The following is a 25,757-nucleotide window of genomic DNA, read 5'->3' as shown; positions in this document are numbered from 1 at the left end:
GAAAATAATAATAAATATGTCCTATATCTTCCACTGATGCTCCGGCCAACAAGAGGAAACCCTTTAAGTCATTCAGTATTCGTCGACAATCCTGTGCAGATCATCTTAAAATTTCTCTCTCTCTTTCCCTCTGATTCCAAAGTTCAGATTGTGGTTTAAAGTATCTTACTTTTCTTTAAACGTTTCCATCTTTTATTCTATTTTTCTTTACTTAAAAAACCTCAAGAAAAGTATAGTTGCATTCTAGAATATAGGGTTAGCATTCCTACTTCAGTCCTGACAATACTTACCTACACTGCAATAAAGTCTGTAATTATATTTTCACATACTATTGTTTCTACAGGACCTTTGCTTCATTTGGGGCCTGACGGTTTTGGTCTAGGCCATCAATTCACAATAACTTCGGTGGAGTTACTACAGATTTATGAACAGTATTTTGCCTCAGACCTGTTCCTCATTTACTGTAGCCTCCCTTATTCACTGCCACATCAAGGCCTAGAAATATACCTACTTATTTGTGATCCTACTAATAAAAACTGTTTCATAAGGTTTATCAATAAGGAAGAGAGAGTAAATATTGTGGCTGCAATCTTAATTTACTTAGGCAGTTATTTACTCTTCAGTGCTTACCTTAATGTTAACCTTAATGTTATCTGAACATTTTCAGTCATGTAAATATTGGAACATAGTTGTTAAAAAGTGTTAATGTTTACAATCAAACAGTACAGTGTATAAAATAGCTATTACTTTAAAACCCTTATAAATTGACCAAATGGAACTAATTTTAATCAGAAGGATAAAAGTAATTTCATCTATCTAAAGACAATCTGCCTGCAGGCAGTCAGCTTTCTAACCTTTTCCGTTCAGTGCTACAGATGTCTGAAAGGGCATTGAGATTATTTTTTATAATAGAAATATTAGGGTTTGGGGTTTTTGCTGTCCTCAGCCTCAAAAGTGGCTCAAGTGTTTTTGCCCCAACTTTTTAGAAAGATTCAATCTCAGCTAGAAGGAAAGCCTTCCAGTTTTCAGCACAAAATTTGAAAGATTGAAAAGGCTGTGAGCCTCTGAAAACAAAGTCTTGTAAAGAGTCTACTTTAACTCAGGCTATCTCTAACATTCCCCTTATATGCAGTTAAAATGCGATTATAACTTTTATATTGCAGAAATTATATGAACCTCAGAAACTTGAACAGCAGCAAATTTTCTTTCCTAAATATAAAGTTTTATAATTCCACAATAAACGAGGCTAAAAGGTAATTAAAATTACAAACCAAAATACTTAAAAATCTAGAATTTTTTAAATTGTCCATGCAGTTTAACTTTGCCACTTGTGTTTGTCTGTCTAATCTAATCTAATCTATCTATCTGTCAATTAATTGTTTAATGGTATGATCATATATGAGTTACCCCATAGAGTAAACCCATTAAAACATAAGAATGGCCATACTGGGTCATACCAATGGTCTTCAAACAGTGGCAGGTGCCAAATGATTCAGAGGGAATGAACAGAACAGGGCAATTTATCAAGTGATCCATTCCCTCTCATGTACTCCCAGCGTCTCGTAGTTTGAGGTTTTGGGACACCCAGAGCACAGGGTTGCATCCTTAACTATCTTGGATAATAGCTATTGATGGACATATCCTCCATGAATTCATCTAGTTCTTTGTTGAACCCAATTATACTTTTGGCCTTCACATCATGGCATAAATTTCCATGGGTTGACTGTGTGTTGTGTGGAGAAATACTTCTTTATCTTTGTTTTAAACCTGCTGTCTATTACTTTCATTGGGTGATTCATGGTTCATGTGCTATGGGAGGGGATAAATAACACATCCTTCTTCACTTTCTCCACACACATTATTATTATTGACTTGTTCTGTACTGTATTTTACTGACTTTTTCCAATACTAATATATCTTTTTTTGAGATGGGGCCATCAGACCCGCACACAGTATTCAAGGTGTGGACATACTATGGATTTATATGGTTGTATTATGATTTTTTTGTCTGATTATTTATCCCTTTTCTAATGGTTCCTAACATTGTGTTAGCTTTTTTGACTGCTGCTGCACATTCTGCAGATGTTTTCAGGGAACTATCCATCATGATTCCAAGATCTCTTCCTTGAGCAAATTTAGACCCCATCATTTTGTATGTATAATCTGGATTATCTTTTTCCATTTACATTACTTTGTATTTATCAGCATTGAAGTTTATCTACCATTTTGTTGCCCAGTCACCTAGTCTTGTGAGATCCCTCTGTAACTCTTCACAGTCAGCCCTGGACTTAACTATCTTGAGTAATTTTATATTGTCTGCAAACATTGGCATCCTACTGTTTATCCCTTTTCCAATTCATTTATGAATATGTTGAACAGCACTGGTCCCAGTACATATCCTTGGGGGATCCTTCTATTTAATTCTCTCCACTGTGAAAATTGATCACTTATTCCTATGCTTTGTTTCCTATCTTTTAACCAATAACTGATCCAGGAGAGGACCTTCACTTTTACCCCATGACTGCTGACTTTGCTTAAGAGTCTTTGGTGAGGGACCTTGACAAAGGCTTTCTGAAAGTCCAAGTACACTATATCCACTGGATCACACTTATCCATATGCTTGCTGACATCCTCAAGAATTCTAATAGATTGGTGAGATATGATTTTCCCTTACAAAAGCCATGTTGACTCTTCCCCAAGAGTCATGTTCATCTGTGTGTCTGATAATTCTGTTTTTTAACTAGTGTATTAACCAATTTGTCTGGTACTGAAGTTAGGCTTAGCAGCCTGCAATTGCCGGGATCACCTCTAGTGCCTTTTAAAAAAATTGTTCTTACATTAGCTATCTTCCAGTCACCTGGCACACAGGCTAATTTAAGGGATAAATTACATTCCACAGTTAGTAGTTCTGCAATTTCATATTGGAGTTCCTTCCGACTTCTTGGGTGAATATGGTCTGGTCTTGGTGACTTATTAACATTTAGTTAATCAATCTGTTCTAAAACCTCCTGTACTGACACCTCAGTCTGGGACGGTTCCCCAGATGTATCACCTAAAAACAAAAGTGTGGGACTCTCCCTCTCATTCTCTGCAATTAAGATTAATGCAAAGAATTCAATTAGCTTCTCCACAGTGGCCTTGTTTTATGCTCTTTTAGCACTTTGATCGTCCAATGGCCACACTGATTGTTTGGCAGCCTTCCTGCTTCTGACTGACTTAATTTTTTTGAATTTTTTTGCTATTAGTTGTGTCTTTTTCTAGTTGCTCTTTAAACTTTTTTTTGCCTGACTAATTATATTTTTACATTCGACTTGCCAGAATTTATGCTCCTTTCTATTTTCTCAGTAGGATTAGACTTCCAATTTTTAAAGGGTGCCTTTTTGTCGCTAACAGCTTCCTCTTCTCTGGTCTTTAACCATGGTGGTATTTTGTTGGTCCTCCAGTTGTTGTTGTTTTTTTTTGAGGGGGGGGTGGGTATACATTTAGTTTGAGCCTCTATTACAGTGTTTATAAATATTTTCCATGCTTCTTCCAGACATTTCACCCTTCTGGCGGTTCCTTTTCATTTCTGTTTAACTAGCTTCCTCTTTTGAAGTTATATGCTAATGTTGTGCGTTTCTTTGTTATTTTCCATCCTACAAGGATGTTAAATATAATTAAGTAATGGTTGCTATTACCAAGCGATTCACCTCTGGGACCAGATTTTGTACTACACTTAGACTAAATCAAGAATTGCCTTTCCCTTTGTGGGTTCCCGGACTATCTGCTCCAAGAATCAGTCACTGATGTTGTCTACAAATTTTATCTTTGCATCCCTTACTGAAGTGACTTGTACACAGGGGTTTTTGTGGCCTCTGTAATCTCCCATATAAATGGTAGTTTTAAAAATTGAGGGTAACATACTGAGTCCTACCTCGGGAAACTACGCAGACTTTGCAGAATCAGAGCTCCTTTATACCCAATCTCACATCCTTTGTGATATTCCCCAAGAAAGAGTCTTTCTGCATTTCCTCGGGAATGGAATAGAGAATCTGCCCAGAAACTACCTTCCGAATTGCAATAATTATAAATCAAAGAAGGGCGGGCACTTCTTTTGCTGTACCGGCGCTTCTGTGCTTCTTCCACTTCCATAACTCTTTAATTGTATTCGGATTACTGATAGTTAATACTTCTAATAACATTTTTTTCTGAAGAACAGAACTGTTCCAAAAATAACCTTTAATCGGTAAATGACTGAGTTATTTGGTGATGTTCCTCTGTGTATCCAGATTCGGTAAGTGTGAGTCTTATCCCTCTATTTGGATGTGCTATGTAACAGAGAAGCGGAGCTGGCTGTATCTCTCAGTGCATTTCTCTTCCTGGCTGGTGAACAGGGGCTCTCAGGGTCTCTACCAATAATTGCACCAACCCAGATAAAACATTAACTAGCTAGTGAGAGACATGGGGTTTCCCCAGTGTAGATATGCCTGGGATATTCTTATGTTCTGCATTTTAAAAATAAGAACACCATAATCAATATACATAAACACACATGGAGATATGGAAATGAACAGTTCGTTAACATCCATAGTAAATTTATATATATCCCAATGGCTTGAGTTCATTTTTATAATTGTAAGAGACATCCCAAGTAGGCTTAGTCTTGCGAGAGGCATTTCATCACGTGTGCTCATCTAATGAGCGAAGTATTCTGCATCAGCAGAGTTCACTAAAAGTGAAACCTTTGCAGCGGGTTTCTCTGAACCTTACCCAATGCTGAGATAACTAGGTTCATATTCTGTGGCCTGCGTGCCATGCTAAAATGGCTGGGTAGGGGTGAGGAAGGTGTTGATTTGAGAACTGACTGATTTCTGTTTCTTTATAAACTATTACCTTTTCTCTTTTCTCTCCCTTTCGCCCAATAAACTTCTCCCCTCAGTGCCTTGCACTAGAAACTCTCACTGTTTCTACCCACACTGGTTCTTTGACTCGTTAGAGAACTGTATATATTGTGTACAGACAGTTCTCACAGGCAGGGTGACACCATAGAATCATAGAATATCAGGGTTGGAAGGGACCCCAGAAGGTCATCTAGTCCAACCCCCTGCTCAAAGCAGGACCAATTCCCAGTTAAATCATCCCAGCCAGGGCTTTGTCAAGCCTGACCTTAAAAACCTCTAAGGAAGGAGATTCTACCACCTCCCTAGGTAACGCATTCCAGTGTTTCACCACCCTCTTAGTGAAAAAGTTTTTCCTAATATCCAATCTAAACCTCCCCCACTGCAACTTGAGACCATTACTCCTCGTTCTGTCATCTGCTACCATTGAGAACAGTCTAGAGCCATCCTCTTTGGAACCCCCTTTCAGGTAGTTGAAAGCAGCTATCAAATCCCCCCTCATTCTTCTCTTCTGCAGGCTAAACAATCCCAGCTCCCTCAGCCTCTCCTCATAACTCATGTGTTCCAGTCCCCTAATCATTTTTGTTGCCCTTCGCTGGACTCTCTCCAATTTATCCACATCCTTCTTGAAGTGTGGGGCCCAAAACTGGACACAGTACTCCAGATGAGGCCTCACCAATGTCGAATAGAGGGGAACGATCACGTCCCTCGATCTGCTCGCTATGCCCCTACTTATACATCCCAAAATGCCATTGGCCTTCTTGGCAACAAGGGCACACTGCTGACTCATATCCAGCTTCTCGTCCACTGTCACCCCTAGGTCCTTTTCCGCAGAACTGCTGCCTAGCCATTCGGTCCCTAGTCTGTAGCTGTGCATTGGGTTCTTCCGTCCTAAGTGCAGGACCCTGCACTTATCCTTATTGAACCTCATCAGATTCCTTTTGGCCCAATCTTCCAATTGGTCTAGGTCCTTCTGTATCCTATCCCTCCCCTCCAGCGTATCTACCACTCCTCCCAGTTTAGTATCATCCGCAAATTTGCTGAGAGTGCAATCCACACCATCCTCCAGATCATTTATGAAGATATTGAATAAAACCGGCCCCAGGACCGACCCTTGGGGCACTCCACTTGATACCGGCTGCCAACTAGACATGGAGCCATTGATCACTACCCGTTGAGCCCGACAATCTAGCCAGCTTTCTACCCACCTTATAGTGCATTCATCCAGCCCATACTTCCTTAACTTGCTGACAAGAATACTATGGGAGACCGTGTCAAAAGCTTTGCTAAAGTCAAGAAACAATACATCCACTGCTTTCCCTTCATCCACAGAACCAGTAATCTCATCGTAAAAGGCGATTAGATTAGTCAGGCATGACCTTCCCTTGGTGAATCCATGCTGGCTGTTCCTGATCACTTTCCTCTCATGCAAGTGCTTCAGGATTGATTCTTTGAGGACCTGCTCCATGATTTTTCCAGGGACTGAGGTGAGGCTGACTGGCCTGTAGTTCCCAGGATCTTCCTTCTTCCCTTTTTTAAAGATTGGCACTACATTAGCCTTTTTCCAGTCATCCGGGACTTCCCCGGTTCGCCACGAGTTTTCAAAGATAATGGCCAGTGGCTCTGCAATCACAGCCGCCAATTCCTTCAGCACTCTCGGATGCAACTCGTCCGGCCCCATGGACTTGTGCACGTCCAGCTTTTCTAAATAGTCCCTAACCGCCTCTATCTCCACAGAGGGCTGGCCGTCTCTTCCGCATTTTGTGATGCCCAGCGCAGCAGTCTGGGAGCTGACCTTGTTAGTGAAAACAGAGGCAAAAAAAGCATTGAGTACATTAGCTTTTTCCACATCCTCTGTCACTAGGTTGCCTCCCTCATTCAGTAAGGGGCCCACACATTCCTTGGCTTTCTTCTTGTTGCCAACATACCTGAAGAAACCCTTCTTGTTACTCTTGACATCTCTCGCTAGCTGCAGCTCCAGGTGCGATTTGGCCCTCCTGATAACATTCCTACATGCCCGAGCAATATTTTTATACTCTTCCCTGGTCATATGTCCAACCTTCCACTTCTTGTAAGCTTCTTTTTTATGTTTAAGATCCGCTAGGATTTCACCATTAAGCCAAGCTGGTCGCCTGCCATATTTACTATTCTTTCGACTCATCGGGATGGTTTGTCCCTGTAACCTCAACAGGGATTCCTTGAAATACAGCCAGCTCTCCTGGACTCCTTTCCCCTTCAAGTTAGTCCCCCAGGGGATCCTGGCCATCCATTCCCTGAGGGAGTCGAAGTCTGCTTTCCTGAAGTCCAGGGTCCGTATCCTGCTGCTTACCTTTCTTCCCTGCGTCAGGATCCTGAACTCAACCAACTCATGGTCACTGCCTCCCAGATTCCCATCCACTTTTGCTTCCCCCACTAATTCTACCCGGTTTGTGAGCAGCAGGTCAAGAAAAGCGCCCCCCCTAGTTGGCTCCTCTAGCACTTGCGCCAGGAAATTGTCCCCTACGCTTTCCAAAAACTTCCTGGATTGTCTATGCACCGCTGTATTGCTCTCCCAGCAGATATCAGGAAAATTAAAGTCACCCATGAGAATCAGGGCATGCGATCTAGTAGCTTCCGTGAGCTGCCGGAAGAAAGCCTCATCCACCTCATCCCCCTGGTCCGGTGGTCTATAGCAGACTCCCACCACTACATCACTCTTGTTGCACACACTTCTAAACTTAATCCAGAGACACTCAGGTTTTTCTGCAGTTTCGTACCGGAGCTCTGAGCAGTCATATTGCTCCCTTACATACAGTGCTACTCCCCCACCTTTTCTGCCCTGCCTGTCCTTCCTGAACAGTTTATAACCATCCATGACAGTACTCCAGTCATGTGAGTTATCCCACCAAGTCTCTGTTATTCCGATCACGTCATAGTTCCTTGACATCACCAGGACCTCCAGTTCTCCCTGCTTGTTTCCAAGGCTTTGTGCATTTGTATATAAGCACTTGAGATAACCTGTTGATCGCCCCTCATTGCCAGTATGAGGCAGGAGCCCTCCCCTCACAGACATTCCTGCCTGTGCTTCCTCCCGGTATCCCGCTTTCCCACTTACCTCAGGGCTTTGGTCTCCTTCCCCCGGTGAACCTAGTTTAAAGCCCTCCTCACTAGGTTAGCCAGCCTGCTGGCAAAGATGCTCTTCCCTCTCTTTGTAAGATGGAGCCCGTCTCTGCCCAGCACTCCTCCTTCATGGAACACCATCCCATGGTCAAAGAAACCAAAGCCTTCTCTCCGACACCACCTGCGTAGCCATTCGTTGACTTCCACGATTCGACGCTCCCTGCCTTTTCCTTCCACGGGGAGGATGGACGAGAACACCACTTGCGCCTCCAACTCCTTTATCCTTCTTCCTAGAGCCACATAGTCCGCAGTGATCCACCAATTGTGCACATATCTTCTTGAATGCCCAGGAGTGCTTTGACACCACTCACTGATTGCAGGAGATCAAGTTGCCATTAAACATATCACTTCACATACTAGGTCAACAGCACCTTGACCGATCATCGTGCACATTGGTTAGTGACACCTAATAAAATAGACTGTAGGTACCTCTGAGTTGTGTTTCGTGGCTTTACTGGAGTTGACTGACTGAGAAGATTGCCTTAGAAGCTGTAACCAGACACTCATTTTGATTTCTGAACCCCACAATAAGAAGGATTCATCCTGACTGGTGGGTTGGTGAAAGGGGGTGGAGAGAATTATGGCTCCCACGAAGACAATCCTGGTGAGAGATATACTGGAATCACTCCGGTCACTTAAATCGAGAAAGTAGTCCGTGCTGTGAATATAACATGTTAAGATCTTCTGCTCTGCTCAGAATTGTGTGAATATGGTGTGTAAACCTCTCAGACAGTAGAAATTTTGTCTCTCCAGAAATGCTTCCTGAGACCAAACAGGTACTTTAGAGGCTTGTGATCTGGAAAGAGACAGGTCACATTTCTACCTACAATATTCAGTCTGATTATACCCAACAGTTTCATGAATTACTATCAAAGGGGAAAACAAACCAACTTTGGTGAAATAAGAGATTCTTGTAGTCCTGCAACATTTTTGATCTCTTCTACACAGGTTCTAATTCACACCGAGGGTTTCGCAAGGGAGAATGCCACCGGTGAAACCACGTCTGGATAAAAGTGCTTATAAATGTATGCATACACCAGCTGGGATGCAGTTCATTCCGGCAAATGAGAATGGCTTTGGTAACTTAATGGATCAATCCACTCAAATGGTGGGAAAGCAGCAGTCCTCTGACAGAGAGAAGGAGAAAACCCCTGCGCCAGAGTCCTCACAGAATGGCCATGGATACCTCTGCACTCCTACAAACAATAAAATTGATGCGACACCTAATGAGTATTTATCCAGATGGTAAATATATTGGGAACACAGAAAGTGGAGCGTGGGGGAAAATCTACCAATTGAAAACTAATAAAATTAAGAGGAAAAGATGTGCCACTATTTGAATCCCTTGGAAAGTCTGATCCAATGTGAGCTAGTAACACTGGGAGTGTACACGTTAGGGCGAACTACAAGACACTGTATCAAGTTTCGAGAGGATTCCTTTGCTCTTTTTGCTAACCCTACTACCCATATGCAGCCACAAACAGAAATAACAATCCCATGAGAAACAAATTCACAACGTCTTTCCCATTACTTTGAATTATTTCTCTTACCCATATTTACATAACTCTGTGCCTCTTTGTACCATAAAGACCTCTACAGTTGATGAATGTAAAGGATGATGAGAAAAAAGCTGATAAAGTAAAACAAAATTTCTTAACTAGTATTTTCAACAGGAATTTAAAATTCATATAAACAAAATATATGATACACCTCATAGTAAAACTGAATTATAAAAAGCTAATTATTCCACAGCGTACACTACCCTACTTCCTCCCTAAATCGTCCTTACAAATAGAAAAGTGTTTTGTTTTTTAAAATTAACCAGATTATACTGTGGCAAAAAATTTTAACACATCGGTGCACAAACTCACCGGAGGAATGTTGTCCTTCTCAGACGTTGGATCATTATTTTTCTTAAATATCATCACAGAATTCTCAACAGAAAGGGTGGTGTCTCCCACACTTCTATGACGACTGAGATTTAGAAAGTTAGAGTAATTTCTTCCGAAATCTGCGGCTAAACACAGATTATAGCTATATGGTAAAGTCCCATCGCAGTAGTTTGGTGGGAATCCAGGACGCGCCTTGGAATAATGATCACAACCGAAACATTGCAAAACTGGGAGATTCTTTGATCTTCGCAATTTCATCACAATAGCCAGTGTAACTGTCAGAAGGAACAAAAACGAGATGAAGGCTAAAGCCAACACCAAGCAGAACTGTAAATCAGACTGAGATGCCGAGTCACCCGATTGGTCGCTCATTTCCGGAAGAGCCTCTTGGAAGTTCTCGGCAAACACCAGGTTGAGAGTCACTGTGGCTGACAGAGGCGGCTGCCCGTTGTCCTTCACCAGGGTGACCAGCCTGTGCTTCACAGCGTCTCTGTCCGCAAAGGCGCGGGCTGTCCGGATCTCCCCGCTCTGCAGCCCAATGCTGAAGAGCGACGGGTCAGTGGCCTGGAGCACGTGGTAGGAGAGCCAGGCATTGTGTCCTGAGTCAGCATCCACCGCCACCACCTTTGTCACCAGATAACCTGCCTCGGAGGAGCGAGGGACCATCTCGAATAAGGCGGAGTCATCGGCTCCGAGGGAAGGGTACAGGATGCGAGGGGCGTTATCATTCTGATCCACAATAAACACCCTGACGGTGACATTGCTGCTGAGAGGCGGGGACCCGCCGTCTTGGGCCTTCACCTGCATCTCAAACTCCCGAAATTGCTCGTGGTCGAAGGAGCGCTGCGCATAGACCGCTCCGGTCTGGGAGTTAATGGAGATGTAGGAGGAGAGAGGCAGCTTCTCTAGGTTGCTGCTCAGGATAGAATAAGTGACTCGGGCGTTCAGGTCCAGATCCTGGTCTGAGGCTTTTACACTGAAAATAGAGGCCCCCGAGGGATTGTTCTCTGGCACATAGGCGGTGTAGGAAGATTTCGCAAAGACAGGAGCGTTGTCATTGATATCCGAGATTTGTAAGAGGATGGTTTTCTGGGTGTAGAGTGGGGGAGAGCCTTTGTCTGTGGCGGTGATTGTGATATTGTACTCCGGGGTCCTTTCCCTGTCCAGGGTGCTGTCTGTGAGGAGTTTGTAGTAATTTTTAGAAGACGAGATTATTTTAAAAGGAGATTCCTCTTTAATGCGACAGTTGATCTTGCCATTTTCTCCAGCATCCTTATCGTATGCATTCATCAGAGCTATCACTGTCCCAGGCAGAGAATCTTCGGGAATGGGACTGGACATAGAAGTAAGTGTCAGCTGGGGGGAATTGTCATTTTCATCTGTAATATCGACTTCAATTTTGCTATGACCAACCAGTCCTCCTCCATCTTTGGCTTCCACACTAAGTACATAACTATTTGCCTCTTCATAATCAATAACACCTCTGGTTGTAATGCTTCCGTTTCCGGGATCCAGTGAGAATAGTTTACGAACACTGTCTGGTATGTTGCTGAAAGAATATGTGATTTTTGCATTGAAACCTTCATCCATATCGGTGGCTTTCACTTGAAGCACTAACGAGCCCTGTGGTAGATTTTCCCGCAGTCCGATTTTGTACACTTTTTCAGTGAATGTGGGAGGATTGTCATTGGCGTCAGTAACATTAATCCTAATCTGAACTGTTCCAGTTCTCACTGGATCTCCCCCATCCACAGCTGTCAGGATCAAGAGGTGGGAACTTTGCTTTTCACGATCTAAAAGTTTTTCCAATTCTAACTCGGGGTATTTATTCCCGTCCTTGTTCTCTTTCACTGCCAAGATGAAATACTGGTTGGAACTGAACTCGTAACTCTGTAGCGAATTACTCCCAACATCCGAATCCAGAGCATTTCCTAGGGGGAATGTTGCTCCTACCAAGGTGGACTCACTTATTTCTAAATCAACAGAATTTTTTCCGAAGCCGGGTGCATTATCATTTATATCCTTGATTGCCACGTTCACATGAAAAATATTTAATGGGTTTTCAACCACGGCTTCTAAATTTAGGACACAAAGCAATGTTTTCACACACATTTCCTCTCGGTCTATTCTGTCGTTTACATATAAATTACCATTTTCTGTACTGACTCTAAAATACTGTTTTTTTGCCGTAGAGACAACTCGCAATTTCCTGTGTTGCAGTTCTTTGGCATTCAGCCCCAGATCTTTAGCAAGATTCCCCACAAGAGACCCCTTTCCCATTTCTTCAGGAATTGAATAATAGACCTGCTCTGAGACCGCACCGCAGAACAAAAAGAATAACAAGGGGAACAGTACTTGCCATCTGAATCTGCAAGGTTTCTCTCTGCACAGTAATTCCATCCTGATCAGCGCTGCTCTGCTGAATTTCTAATCGGATGTATTCTGAAGAGAATCCAGTATTGTATTTTGTATATTTTCGTGAGAACCAAAATTCCGCATTAATGAGGAGTACTGAAAATCAAATTATCTTTCTGTTTTCATATCAACTTCCAGAGGGATGATTTCTCCGTTAAGCAATACCGTCTGAAATTTCTGCAGGCTGTATCTCTTCTCCGATCTGAGCTCTGTGACTGAGAAATCACACTGCAGGAAGCTCCAAATGATCTTCAGCAGCAGCTCTGTCATGGCACTGGCCAACAGCGGCACTCTGAGTCTCTGCCGTAGAATTGCAGCTAGACTGATCTAATCAAAAAGTTCCTGTACAGAAGAAAAATGTCTTTCTCCGTGTACATTTAAAATGTAAAATATTTTAAAACTTTAGTCAAATGAATCTTTCCATTCTGTGGTAAAATAATGTCTTACTCAGAAGCCATACAAATGTTGTAAAGAGGTGGCTTAAAAGTGTACTTCACGTCTTTAATTTGAGGTTTATCTATGTTTCTGTGTCCTTTATAGTATAGCTATTTATGTATTCTAGAATTATGTGGGAAAGTGTTACAGTAAAGTAATGGAAGAGAAAAAGAGAGAGAGATTTCTATCAGATCAGACCATAGCCCCTATCAATTCTCCATTTCTCCATTCTACCAGATCCTAGGTGTGACAGAGCTTTTTTTATTAACATCAGTATAATGAGGCACAGGGGGAAAGTGTAATCAGTCCTATTACGGTACCACTTTTTTGTAAATCCTTTCCCATGAGTAAGATTGAAACCAATCGCAATTTACTAACAAAAAGTAAAAGTTGTGGTAGCTCTGATGGTACCAGGATACTAGCGAGACAAGGTGTCAACGTTCCTTCCCCACTTTGAACTCTAGGGTACAGATGTAGGGACCTGCATGAAAGACCCCCTAAGCTTATTCTTACCAGCTTAGGTTAAAAACTTCCTCAAGGTACAAACTTTGCCTTGTCCTTGAACCCTATGCTGCCACCACCAAGCATTTTAAACAAAGAACATGGAAAGATCCCGCTTGGAGACATCTTCCCACCAAAATATCCCCCCACGCCCAACACCCCCTTTCCTGGGGAAGGCTTGATAAGAATCCTCACCAATTTGTACAGGTGAAAACAGACCCAAACCCTTGGATCTTAAGAACAATGAAAAATCAATCAGGTTCTTAAAAGAAGAATTTTAATTAAAGAAAAGGTAAAAGAATCACCTCTGTAAAATCAGGATGGTAAATACCTTACAGGGTAATCAGATTCAAAACACAGAGAATCCCCCTAGGCAAAATCTTAAGTTACAAAAGACACAAAAACAGGAATATACATTCCATCCAGCACATCTTATTTTACCAGCCATTAAACAAAAGGAAATCTAACCCTAGCTAGATTACTTATAGATTACTTACTAACTTTACAGGAGTTGTAAGGCTGCATTCCTGATCTGTTCCTGACAAAAGCATCACACAGACAGACCAAACCCTTTGCCCCCCCCCCATCCAGATTTGAAATAATCTTGTCCCCTCATTGGCCATTTTGGGTCAGGTGCCAGCAGGGGTTACCTTAGCTTCTTAACCCTTTACAGGTGAAAGGGTTTTGCCCCTGGCCAGGAAAGGGTTTATAGCACTGTACACAGAAAGGTGGTTACCCTTCCCTTTATATTTATGACACAAGGTGAGTGAGGTAATATCTTTTGTTGAACCAACTTCTGTTGGTAAGACAGGCAAACATTAGCGCTTACACAGAGCTCTTCTTTGGTCTAATAAAATATATTACCTCACCTACTTTGTTTCTTTAACAGAAAGAAAGGCATAATCCTAAATGTACCCAAGCAAGAAAAATATAATGCAATCTTTAATGTATAAATCAAAATAGGATATCATTTCTGATCCAAAGTAGAGACTGCAAAGATTTTCACCAAGCCAATTCACATCCTTTTTAGTTCCTAAGCACAATTTCAAATATTTTCTTAAAATTCAGGGATAATTCACAACAATTTCAAAATTTCAGCATTAAACAGTAGGAAATTCACATTCATCCTAAAACTGCCAATAGTCTTGCAGACCTGTGCTAAAAGTTGTCTCCACTTGAGACTCTGTCCTCCAAAATCTCTTGCAAATTTTTGTCTTTCCACTCAATTACTTCTATCCTATGTCTGTGTTTGCAAAGTGTAAGGATTATTATCATCATCATTATTATCCTATGTATCGGTAGTAAAAATAGTGGTGGTAGTAAAGAGTGACATGCATTTTACAGAGCAAATAAAAGATAGTTGGTTCCATGGAGTTCTAACAATTTAAGCATAGACAACTGAGCATTAGCACACCTAACTTTTAGGCACCTAGAAAATCAGTGGGATTCAGGAAGTCTGAGTTTGATGCCTAACTCCCTCTACAATGAATGGTGAGAGATAGGCACCTCAGAATGGGATTCACAAAAGCCAGCATGCAGGTGGCTCCTAGCCTAAAATAGCCAATGGGAAATGCCAAGAGGAGGAGATAGGCCTTAAATCACTGTTTCCTCCCTCTGCTTGGGATTCTTAGCTGTGAACCCTCTGGAGTTAGGGGCCTTTACCACAGCAAGAACCTGTGTGAAGGGGAAGGAAGAGAGAACGAGGAGAAGAACCTGAACATCTCTCATAACTTCTATCCCAGTGATTAGGGTAGTCAGCTGGGATACCGGAGATGCCCACGTCAAGTCTAGTGGAGGGGTAGAAGGGATTTGAATTGAGATCTACTACCTTTCAGGTAAGTGCCCTAGCCATTGAGCATAGGACATTTAGATGTGGGTCTCCCTCAGTCTCTCCTGGTGAAACTGTGCCACTGTGGGTAAATAATTTTAAAAAGTCATTGGAACAAGGGGACTAGCTCCTGGGTCTTCCACTTCACAGATGAGTGCTTTAACCACTAGGCTACAGAGCCATTTGCATGTTTGCTCTGGCCCAGCAATTCTTTTATTATTTAATCCACAGTGGAACAGCTCCAACAAGGGAGACTGAGGGAGCTCCATATCAGAATGTCCTACAGCCAGTGGCTAAGGCACTCAGCACAGAGGTAGCACATCCTAATACAAATCTTTTCTCCCTATCAGCCAGAGGGGGGACTTGAACCAGGGATCTCCCCCATCCTAGGTGAGTACTTCAACTACTGGGCTTAAAGCATTCAGGGTAGTCCTCCCCCCATGTGTGTAAGCTTTTATGTGAGAGCCTGGTCTGGTAGGTGCTCTCCGAGCCTCCCTGCCGAACTGCGCCCTGCAGGCAAGTTAAGCAGAAGAATGCCTATCTTTTCCCATTGCTCTGAGGCTTAGGCGTCCAGACATCTCTTGTGGGGCTGAAGTGTGCATAGTTAGAAGCAGAAGTATAGGCACCTGGGGAGATTTTACTGAAAACATTTAGATGCCCAACAATTTTAAGCACCTACGAAGTTCGGGGGCAGTTGAGTGGGGGCTTTGTGAATCCCAAAGTAGCCTGATTCTAGGATTTAGGCAACTAGAGTGGAAGTTAGGTGCCTAAATCATTTTGTGAATCTAGCCCCTAATCCGTAAGACTCTCAAGCCCAATTCAGCACCATACCTAAGGGTGAATACTTGAAGCATCTGAACATACTGAACAGTAGGCACATGTTTGCATACCTTTCTGAGTCACCTCACAGCCTTACATCAGAGCCCATCTCCTCATCTATGACCCAAAGGATAATTAGGGAGAAGTTTCCAGAAGTTAGGGGCAAAGCAATTTCTGTGCTAGGTAAGAAACTGTGGAAGACACTACAAGGAGAGATCAGAAACACTCTTAGTTTTACTTTTCTATTCCAGAAATCAGGAAAGCACCTGTTAATTTTATATTGATGGGATTTAAGAATGTGTTCAAAGTTAATCAGGTGACTAAATTCTCTCTCGAAATGGGGCCCTAGATTATGGTTTAAATCAAAGATTTTTGCAAATGCATACCTACAATAACAGGAAAATGATGATGAGGAAGGAAAGAAATGTATACAATAGGATGTCAAGAGCAGACTCATTCTAAGAAAATTAATTAATACATTAACTAATTAATTGATTGTTTTTTCTTACGAATTAGAAAGAGAGAGATTGAGAAAGATTGTTCAATGAAAAAATGATTCAATGACTTATGTCCGATTACATTTTTAAATCTAAAAATTAATGCTTGACACAACTTCCTAGAACGCCAGCGGTATTCTGGGAAGCACACGCACAGAATCACAGTTGAGATTTAGGCGCACAAACATGTAGGGTTTTTTTAGTACATTGAAAGCTAAAATTTCAACGGAAATCAACATTAAAAACAAAGCCATGAAACCTACCTGGCTGATGAATTGACCTTCTTTATTAATATTTGAATCTTCTGCAATTAAAAGAGGCCCTGATTTCTCAGAAGGATGCTGACCTATCAGAGTATTTGAACAACTTCCACTAGGAAATTTCCACCGACTTTTTGTGGAGTCCGTGGTTAGAGAAACCTCATGTGAGTAGGAGTGAAGAAAAGCTCTGACTCCATCGATCCCCACAAACTGCGAGACGGGAACTCCACTGAAAGTCACACTCGAGGAGTCAAACAGCTGCGAGTTTCGCCACCTGCGGAGCCTCAGGGCCAGTAACACTAGGATAAAGGTAAAGAACAAGCAGGAAACGGAAGCCACAGCGATCACCAAATACAAGGTGAGGCTGGACTGGGGGTCTGCAGGAGCTGAGAAGCTGCTTAAATCGGAGAGAATTTCGGGGATGCTGTCAGCCACCACCACCGTGACAGTGGCCGTGGCAGAGAGAGGGGGCTGCCCGTTGTCCTTCACCAAAACCACCAGACTTTGCTTGAGCGCATCTTTGTCTACAAAGGAGCGGGCTGTCCTGATCTCACCGCTGTGGAGTCCCACAGAGAAGAGCCCCGGCTCTGTAGCCTTCAGCAGCTGGTAGGAGAGCCAGGCGTTCTGCCCGGAGTCTGCATCCACCGCCACCACCTTAGTGACCAGGTAACCCGGCTCGGAGGAGCGAGGGGCCAACTCCACTCCCGTGGAGCCATCGGTGGGAAAGGAGGGGTGTAAGATGTGCGGGCTGTTGTCATTCTGATCCAGTATAAAGAGAGTGACGGAGACATTACTGCTGAGAGGTGGGGAACCCCCATCCTGAGCCTGCACTTGGAACCGAATCTCCCGGAACTGTTCGTAATCGAAGGAGCGCAGAGCGTAGAGAGCTCCACTCTCGGAGTTAATGGAGATGAAGGAGGAGAGAGGAGTTCCTTGAATTTGACCTTCAGTAACAGAATAGGTCACTCTGGCGTTCTCTTCCCAATCAGCATCGTTTGCCTTTAATGTGAAAATGGGAGCCCCTTTAGGATTATTCTCTGTGATGTAAGAGGCGTAGGTTGTTTGGCTGAAAATGGGCGGGTTGTCGTTTTTGTCTAATATCTTCAGTAAGAGGAAGGTGGTTGTAGCGATGGGAGGAGTGCCTCGATCGGTGGCTGTGATAGTTATATTGTAATCAGAGATCTGCTCCCTGTCCGGGACTCTGGTAGTCTCCAAACTGTAATAATTATCAAATGACTTCTGTAATCGAAATGGGAGATTATCTGGGATAGAGCATGTGATCTCACCATTGACGCCGGAATCTCTGTCTTGTACATTTATAAGGGCAATTACAGTTTCAGGAAGAGAGTCTTCAATTATTTCTTTGCGAAGAGATGTTACAGTAATCTGCGGGGCATTATCATTTGCATCAATGACCCTTAACAAGATTTTGGCTCGAGACGATAATCCACTCCCGTCCTGAGCTTGTACTTCCATTTCATATATTTCAGAGTCCTCGAAGTCCAGATTCCCTACAACTGATATTTCTCCCGTCCCAGAATTCAACTGGAATATATGGGCAGCTTTGTCTTCTATTTTTCTAAATGAGTATATTACCTCTGAATTAATTCCTTCATCTTGGTCAGTGGCGTTTACTGTAAGCACCAGGAAACCGACAGGGACATTTTCCATAATAGCCACTTTATAGACAGACTGGCTGAAAACTGGCGCATTGTCATTTACATCCATAACAACAACTCTGATTTTCACAGTGCCAGATTTGACTGGATCTCCGCCGTCTGCAGCTGTAAGGATTAACTGATGAATTTTCTCTTCTTCCCTGTCCAATAATTTTTCAAGAACCAGCTCTGCGTATTTGCCACCATCAATTCCCGTTTGCACATCCAGAGAGAAGTGTTTATTTTTACTAATTTGGTAGCTTTGGAGGGAATTGAGTCCCTTATCTGGATCCCGAGCCTCCGGCAAAAGAAAATGCTCCCCCTTTCCCGTGGTTTCAGTTATTTTTAACTCCAGTTCCTCCACTGGGAAACTCGGCGCATTATCATTAATATCCGTTATTTCGACTTCAACCGCAAAAAGCTTCACTTTATCCTGAACAAGAATCTCAAAATTTAATAAACACTTCTCTATCCGGCCACAGATCTGTTCTCTGTCTATTCTTTCGCTAATATATAAATGTCCATTGTTCAAACTGAGAGCAAAATATTGCTTCATGCCTCTGGAAATTATCCTGACTCCGCGGTCTGAGAGCTCCTTTATATCCAGTCCCAGATCCTTTGCTGTATCCCCCACGAAAGAGCCTTTCTGCATTTCTTCAGGAATTGAATAACGAATCTGTCCAGAAATTGTACCCCAGACTGTCACAATTATGAATAAGAGCGGGACTCGTATTTTGCAATCCCAGCTCCTTTCTTTATCCGCCATTTCCAAATCACCGGGATATTTTCCGATCCTATTGATTATATATGTTTCCCCAGATATATTGGGATGGTTCGGAAGCTACAAGCACAAAGTCCAAATCAGTCCAAATCAGCAAAGAACTAGAAGCACTCACCTTTCTTCCTCTTTTCCAGCCAAACGCAATCAGTGTGGATCTGATCTATGTGCTGTGCTTTGTAACAGCGGGGCTGGACTGGCTGGATCTCTCATTGCAGTTCTCTGTCTTATTGGGCGAACAGCGGCGCTCAGAGTCTCAATCAATAACTGCACCAACTCAGATGCTACATTAACTTAATCTTTAGTCTCACTGTGTGTCCTCATTTGCACTACAGTTTTAAAGGTATCATACTCGGGAGCTCCAAGTGACAGACTTGAGAGGTTCCAAAAAGTGAACAGTGAAAAATTAAAAGCCTCAGCTCAGGGGGCTAGACTAGATGACCCCTTGCAGCCCTACACTTTTATGATTCTATGATTGTTTGAAAGCAGAAGATGGAAAACGTGCACTCCGCAGAGATAATTCTTTTTATTTCCCCGATTCAAGAATTAACTCAAAAGTCTTCATTTGAAAAAAAAAGTGTGCGTGTGTGCGTGTGTATGTTTTCATTCTGATTTAATTTAAGGCAGCTTTATACTCACGTTACTCCATTGACTGCTGGTGTAGTAAATGAGATCAGATATAGGCTCAGAATTTCTGCTGCCCTCTTTCTATGTGGCAATGAACTATCATAATGCTTTATTAACTATAACATTGTGTTTCTTCTACAGTACTGATGAAAACCAATCAACCAATAATCTGAGGAAATAATTTGCGTGGGAGATTGTGGAAAGTGAGTAACACTTACTTTCTCTTAAAGGGGAATATTGTTTTGTGAGCAAAGTATATATACAATTATATTTATAAAATATTATTTCGAAGTTTAATCATATTAAGTTATATTAAATACATTTTAGCTGTTTGTCTGCAAATGTAGACTTATGCTTTCATCTCCACAGAACATTGGAGACACAGTGGATATTTTATAACAATAATTTAAAGTTATGTGGGTTGTTACAGAACTGCTATTCTGGACATAAATATGTTAAATCATTTTTTCCGATTATCGTTTTTCTAAAGTGTCTTTACCTTACACATATTTTGAGTTTTATAAATATATTATTTGATAGTTTAGATGATCATTTTAATTAATTTTACATATAGAAAATTAGACAAGGTCAGGTTTATTTCTATTAACTCATTTCAAGTGTACCGTTGTGACAGTTACATTATAATCCGAGACCTGCTCCCTGTTCAGGGCTTTGTCCGTCACCAAACTGTCATAATTTTCAAATTACTTCGGTAACCAAATAGGAGATTGTCTGAGACAAAGCACGTGACCTCACCAATCTCTCTCAGTTGCTCTCATATTTTTAATAGAGATATTACTCTCTCCAAAGAAGAATCGTCGGCGATTAAACAAGAGAAACGTGATCTTGTTTTTATGAAGATTTATGAAGCCTTGGTGATTTACCATATGAATACGATATCTCTATTTAATGTTCATCCATATAAGTGGTGCTTGCTCTGACCAACAGGGAACCATTGCGCTCATTTTCAGAAGCATTAATTTTGTAGAAAGATTTATTTTTAAGAGGGATCCTTTGCTTCCAGCAAAGTAAGGCGGATATTTGCAGAGCCAGACCTGACTGGAAGAATACTTTGAGAATAGACTATTTTTCCTTTAACCGGACTTTATTCAAGTACCGTTTCTAAATATTTTGCATGATCTGCTCTGTTTTTCACACCTGACGTGAAATGTTCATTATTGCTGGATGAATAGCCAGTAAGAGAGTTAACTCCTACCAGCCCAGCAGAATAAACTGTACTCATGGGCTGTAATTTTGTTTTTATTTTAAAATTATATAATAGATGGGGAAACTGTCATTAATATGTTATAAAAACTCCAAGGGCATAAAGTCTCATTTTATTCTGCACAAGCACTTCACAGTTGAACAGGCGCTTCGGTATTCTACCACAGAACTGCTCTCGGTCTACTCCTCCTGTGATACATATATGACCAAAACAAAATATCTAGTTTACGGTCTGGAGAAAACACGACCCCTGGGATTCATAATTCCCATTTATTCTCGGCCGATTCTTTGCAATATTTTCTACAAAAGAGAGAAAGGCGTTTCTCCGAGAATAGAATAGTGGAAATGCCATTCCCGGCTCCCATGGAACTCCCAGATATTCCTACTCATATTTTCTTTACATTTGCTTTATATAGAGCGCTGTGCATAGGAATTATTCAGAAATCACAAATACTTAATTTAAAGCAGTGATGGGCTCAGTTCTTCCATCTAAGTTGTCTTTCTATAAAGGTACTTGCCGAGGAAAGGATGATGAATCTCTCTCTGCCTTTCTTTCTCTGATAAAGCATTCAGTGTCAACCAATAACTGCACATACTTGGAGTATTTGCGAAAGATTCTGAGGCTTTCTGCGTGTGCTAATAATTTTCCTTTCACTCTGTATGCCTTACTTATATACCCAAATGCCCATTGACACATGCACTGAAATCAAAATGAAATAATTATGTTTGAAATGTAGAATATATCTTAATGGAAATGAAGGAAAAATATTTTCATGATTTCAGGATGAAGTTTAGAGTCTCAGATTCTTTAATGAAACAAAATGATTTCTCCTAGAGAATTAGGAAACAATACAAAATAATAGAAAATCGTTATGAATGTTCACTCGAAATTCAGCACTCAATATATTTTTTCTATTCCTCCTTAAGAGATACAGTTTTTTTATGGAAAAGAAAAACACAAACAAGTTATTTTCAACGCTGAGGAATACCAAGTTTGAGCGCGATGTTGTATATCCACCCACTTTCTAATAAATCCTAACTTTCATCAGTATGTGAGAATAAACATGATATCTTTTATCATTTGGAAAGATAGAAATGGAAAATCTTTCCTTCAGGATAAACAGTTATTTTGTTAAAGGTGTTCATATAATATATAATACATCATGATGTAAACTGGAACCACACTTCTAATGTACAATCATTTTTGATTAGGTAACGACTTGCCCTAATGTCCTTGCATCAGTCTACAAACGGAAAGAAAGTTTTTCTCTGAAATCTTTGAAGTCTGGTGAATTGCTTCAGAATGCTTAGTTTGTATAAAATGGAGATTATTACTCTATCCCCAGCATGCCTGAATGACAAGATATGGTGCAAAATCTGATTCTGAGGCAAATCTTCTCAAATAACAAAAGAAAATAAAAAAACAGAAATCTGACACTTTTTGAATATTTCCCCTTAATTCCAGGGGCACAGAGTATTGCTCCACACCTGCTGAACTCCGTGGCACAGCAAAAGTCAGAATGGCTCCCGGAAAAGAGTATGTGGCCAGAAAGCATACGCCTGTGCTCTATGTTCTATCTAATTGCCTCTGAATGAAATAGATGTGAGAGAGTTAAATCCCACCATGTGCAACTCTGTGGTTATTATAGTGGACGTAAATATATACAAATGCTGGTATTATGCACTCTGTCTCTTAACATTATGTAGAGAAACCTGTTTCTGCAGTAGTTATGTATACCCGACAACTCTGGAATGGGGATTCCATTGCAGCAGGTGTGGCTAGAAAGGGAGTATGGTTACAGTCAAGTCAAAAACTGAGAGGTGTTGTGCAAGTTTCCTTTGAGGATAGGTATTGAAAGATCAGATATGGAGTGATTGCTTTGTGAAAAGTGTTCCTGAACCTGTGTTTGCCTTTTAACAACAATAGTGCAAAGAAGTAACAAATTAACAGAAGATGGATTATATACTTAGTGGACACATGACCATCTAAAAGACCTTCTAAAACTGGCAGAATAGTGGACTCAAGACCCAATGCATCAACCAGTCAATCTTCAAGGGATCCAATGTCACAGCATTATATTCAGTTCCATACATCCGAAAGTAAACAGCAAGTACACTTTAAAAGCACATTATCAATGTGACATCATATAATAAATGAATCTTCAATAACATATGTAAACGATACCTTATTTCTTTAGTAAAACATAAGTAAAAACTTAAAAAAGCATCAAAAAGCAGAGTCCAAAATATTTTTAGTACTAGTAGCTTAGTGGTTTCATTCAGAATCAGGGCCCCATTGGAGCTGATCACTATGCAAACATACAAGTAGAGAGGTTTCAGAGTAACAGCCGTGTTAGTCTGTATTCGCAAAAAGAAAAGGAGTACTTGTGGCACCTTAGAGACTAACCAATTTATTAGAGCATAAGCTTTCGTGAGCTACAGCTCACTTCCTCAGATGCATATCATGGAAACTGCAGCAGGCTTTATATATACACAGAGAATATGAAACAATACCTCCTCCCACCCCACTGTCCTGCTGGTAATAGCTTATCTAAAGTGATCATCAGGTGGGCCATTTCCAGCACAAATCCAGGTTTTCTCACCCTCCACCCCCCCACACAAATTCACTCTCCTGCTGGTGATAGCCCAAGTAGAGAAGATCCCTACCCCAAAGAGCTCTCTCCAACATTAAAAATAGCAAGAAAAAGCAACCGGTTATACAAACAACTTAGCATTTCCTTGAGTGAAATAACACCCTATACAGATGCTATGAAAGAAGGAAGAGGTTAAGAAATTGAAGAAAAACTAAAACACTTCTTTTCATAATGACCTCACTCGACTAGCTCCTAAAACAACAATGCAGATAAAGCTCCCAACTACACTCAGAGTAATTCATTCATTAACAACAAGTTTAAAGGACTACCGTAGAGATCACTGACAAGGGTTTGGAGTTATTCGCTAAAGTACAGACAAAAATGGGTGTGGGAAACCAATTTTATGGGTATTTTAATATAACCATTATTTCATAAGAATTTTAACTTGCACATTTAACCAGTAATTCACAAATCCTCTCTGCAACACTTGTCAAATAAGAGAACTAATAAATATATTAAACGTTCTTTTCCTAGGAGTATGGTAATATTCACCACTTAATCACGGTGTTCATTTTAAAAGAAAAAAAATTTAGTTTTATTTTACTAAAACTTTTCATACTCCAAATAACAAACAGGCATCTAATGCAAAACTCACCTCATCAGGAACACTGATCTCAGATTTGGGTTCGCCGCACTTATTGCTCAGAAATAGCATTCCAGAGTTGTCACTCGAAAGGATACTCTCTGCTATTATAGCCTGGTCGTTTGGTTTTAGAAATTTAAGATCGCTATTTCCGGAGTTTACAGGTAAACATCGGTTATAAGAATATGGTAAAGTCCCGTCGCCATGGTTTGGTGGGAATCTGGCATTGGATTTGGAATACAAACTAGGAGTGAAACACTGGAGAACGGTGTGGTTCATTGATCTTCGAAATTTCATTATAAGAACTGCTAAAATTGTTAAAAGGAAAAAAAATGAGATCAGGGCTAAAGCCAGCACCAAGTAGAACTGTAAATCAGACTGAGGTGCCGAGTCACCCGATTGGTCGCTCATTTCCGGAAAAGCCTCTTGGAAGTTCTCGGCAAACACCAGGTTGAGAGTCACTGTGGCGGACAGAGGCGGCTGCCCATTGTCCTTCACCAGGGTGACCAGCCTGTGCTTCACAGCATCTCTGTCCGCAAAGACGCGGGCTGTCCAGATCTCCCCGCTCTGCAGCCCAATGCTGAGGAGCGACGGGTCCGTGGCCTGGAGCACGTGGTAGGAGAGCCAGGCATTGTGTCCTGAGTCAGCATCCACCGCCACCACCTTAGTCACCAGATAACCTGCCTCGGCCGAGCGAGGCACCATCTCGAACAAGGCTGAGCCATTGGCTCCGAGCGAAGGGTACAGGATGCGAGGGGCGTTATCATTCTGATCCGCAATAAACACCCTGACGGTGACATTGCTGCTGAGAGGCGGGGACCCGCCGTCTTGGGCCTTCACTTGCATCTCAAACTCCCGGAATTGCTCGTAGTCCAAGGAGTGCTGCGCATAGATCACTCCGGTCTGGGAGTTAATGGAGATGTAGGAGGAGAGAGGCACCTCTTCGAGGTTGCCGCTCAGGATGGAGTAAGTGACTCGGGCGTTCCGGTCCAGATCCTGGTCTGAGGCTTTTACACTGAAAATAGAGGCCCCTGAGGGATTGTTCTCTGGCACATAGGCGGTGTAGGAAGGTTTCTCAAAGACAGGGACTTTGTTGTTGATATCCGAGATCTGCAACAGGATGGTTTTCTGAGTAGTGAGAGAGGGAGAGCCGTTGTCTGTGGCTGTGATTGTGATAGAATAGTCAGAGATTGTCTCTCTGTCAAGAATATTTTCGGTTACGAGTTTATAAGAATTACTAGAAGAAAGTGTTAATTTTACAGGTAAATTACCTTGCACACCACAGGTAACCTCTCCGTTTTTTCCGGAATCTGGGTCATGGACATTAATGAGAGCCAGGACAGTCCCGGGGGGAGAGTCTTCGGGAACCAGATTGGAGATTATTGTGAAGTCAATCACAGGGGCGTTATCGTTCTCGTCGAGGATCTGTACTCGCACCTTAGAATGAGCTGTCAGACCGCCCCCATTCTTTGCTTCCACGTCCGCCTGATAAAATTTCGCCTCTTCGAAATCCAAAGGACCCGTCACTGTAATTTCACCCGTTCGGGGAT

At 41.7% G+C, this 25,757-nt stretch overlaps 3 protein-coding genes across 5 annotated transcripts in view; all 3 read right to left on the bottom strand.

Annotated features, from left to right (window-relative positions):
- LOC144929056 (protocadherin gamma-C5-like) overlaps positions 1-25,757 on the bottom strand; it is a 373,601-nt gene that overhangs the window by 273,184 nt on the left and 74,660 nt on the right. Inside the window, exon 1 of one of the 3 annotated variants that reach the window (XM_073356117.2) lies at positions 24,220-24,371. The exons of 1 other annotated variant lie outside the window; for it this stretch is intronic. In XM_073356117.2, the coding sequence (XP_073212218.2) occupies positions 24,220-24,279 (60 nt within the window). In that variant the 5' untranslated portion in view covers positions 24,280-24,371. Of the gene's footprint in view, positions 1-9,907; positions 10,030-24,219; positions 24,372-25,757 lie in introns of those variants that run through there. One more of the 3 variants, XM_073356126.2, reaches the window with a different exon arrangement.
- Positions 1-25,757, bottom strand: part of LOC144929055 (protocadherin gamma-A10-like) — an 87,088-nt gene that overhangs the window by 29,310 nt on the left and 32,021 nt on the right. The window lies entirely within an intron of this gene.
- LOC144930798 (protocadherin gamma-A5-like) lies at positions 12,452-19,230 on the bottom strand. The gene is made up of 2 exons (XM_078854154.1): positions 16,687-19,230; positions 12,452-12,670 (listed from the first exon to the last, which is right to left on the bottom strand). The coding sequence occupies exons 1-2, from the start codon at positions 19,105-19,107 to the stop codon at positions 12,452-12,454; spliced, it is 2,640 nt and encodes an 879-aa protein (XP_078710280.1). The 5' UTR covers positions 19,108-19,230.

Source organism: Lepidochelys kempii, chromosome 8 (genome assembly GCF_965140285.1).
Source record: "Lepidochelys kempii isolate rLepKem1 chromosome 8, rLepKem1.hap1, whole genome shotgun sequence".
Lineage (NCBI taxonomy): Eukaryota > Metazoa > Chordata > Testudines > Cheloniidae > Lepidochelys > Lepidochelys kempii.
The sequence above is the reverse complement of the archived record's forward strand: the minus strand, read 5'-3'. Positions and strand labels throughout refer to the sequence as shown.

Coding starts and splice junctions, on each gene's coding strand:
- LOC144930798 (XM_078854154.1), bottom strand. CDS start 19,107: ATGGCGGATAAAGAAAGGAGCTGGGATTGCAAAATACGAGTCCCGCTC. Junction 12,671..16,686: donor AAGGTCAATTCATCAGCCAG/GTAGGTTTCATG, acceptor CTTTTTGATTAG/ATCAGTCTAGCTGCAATTCT.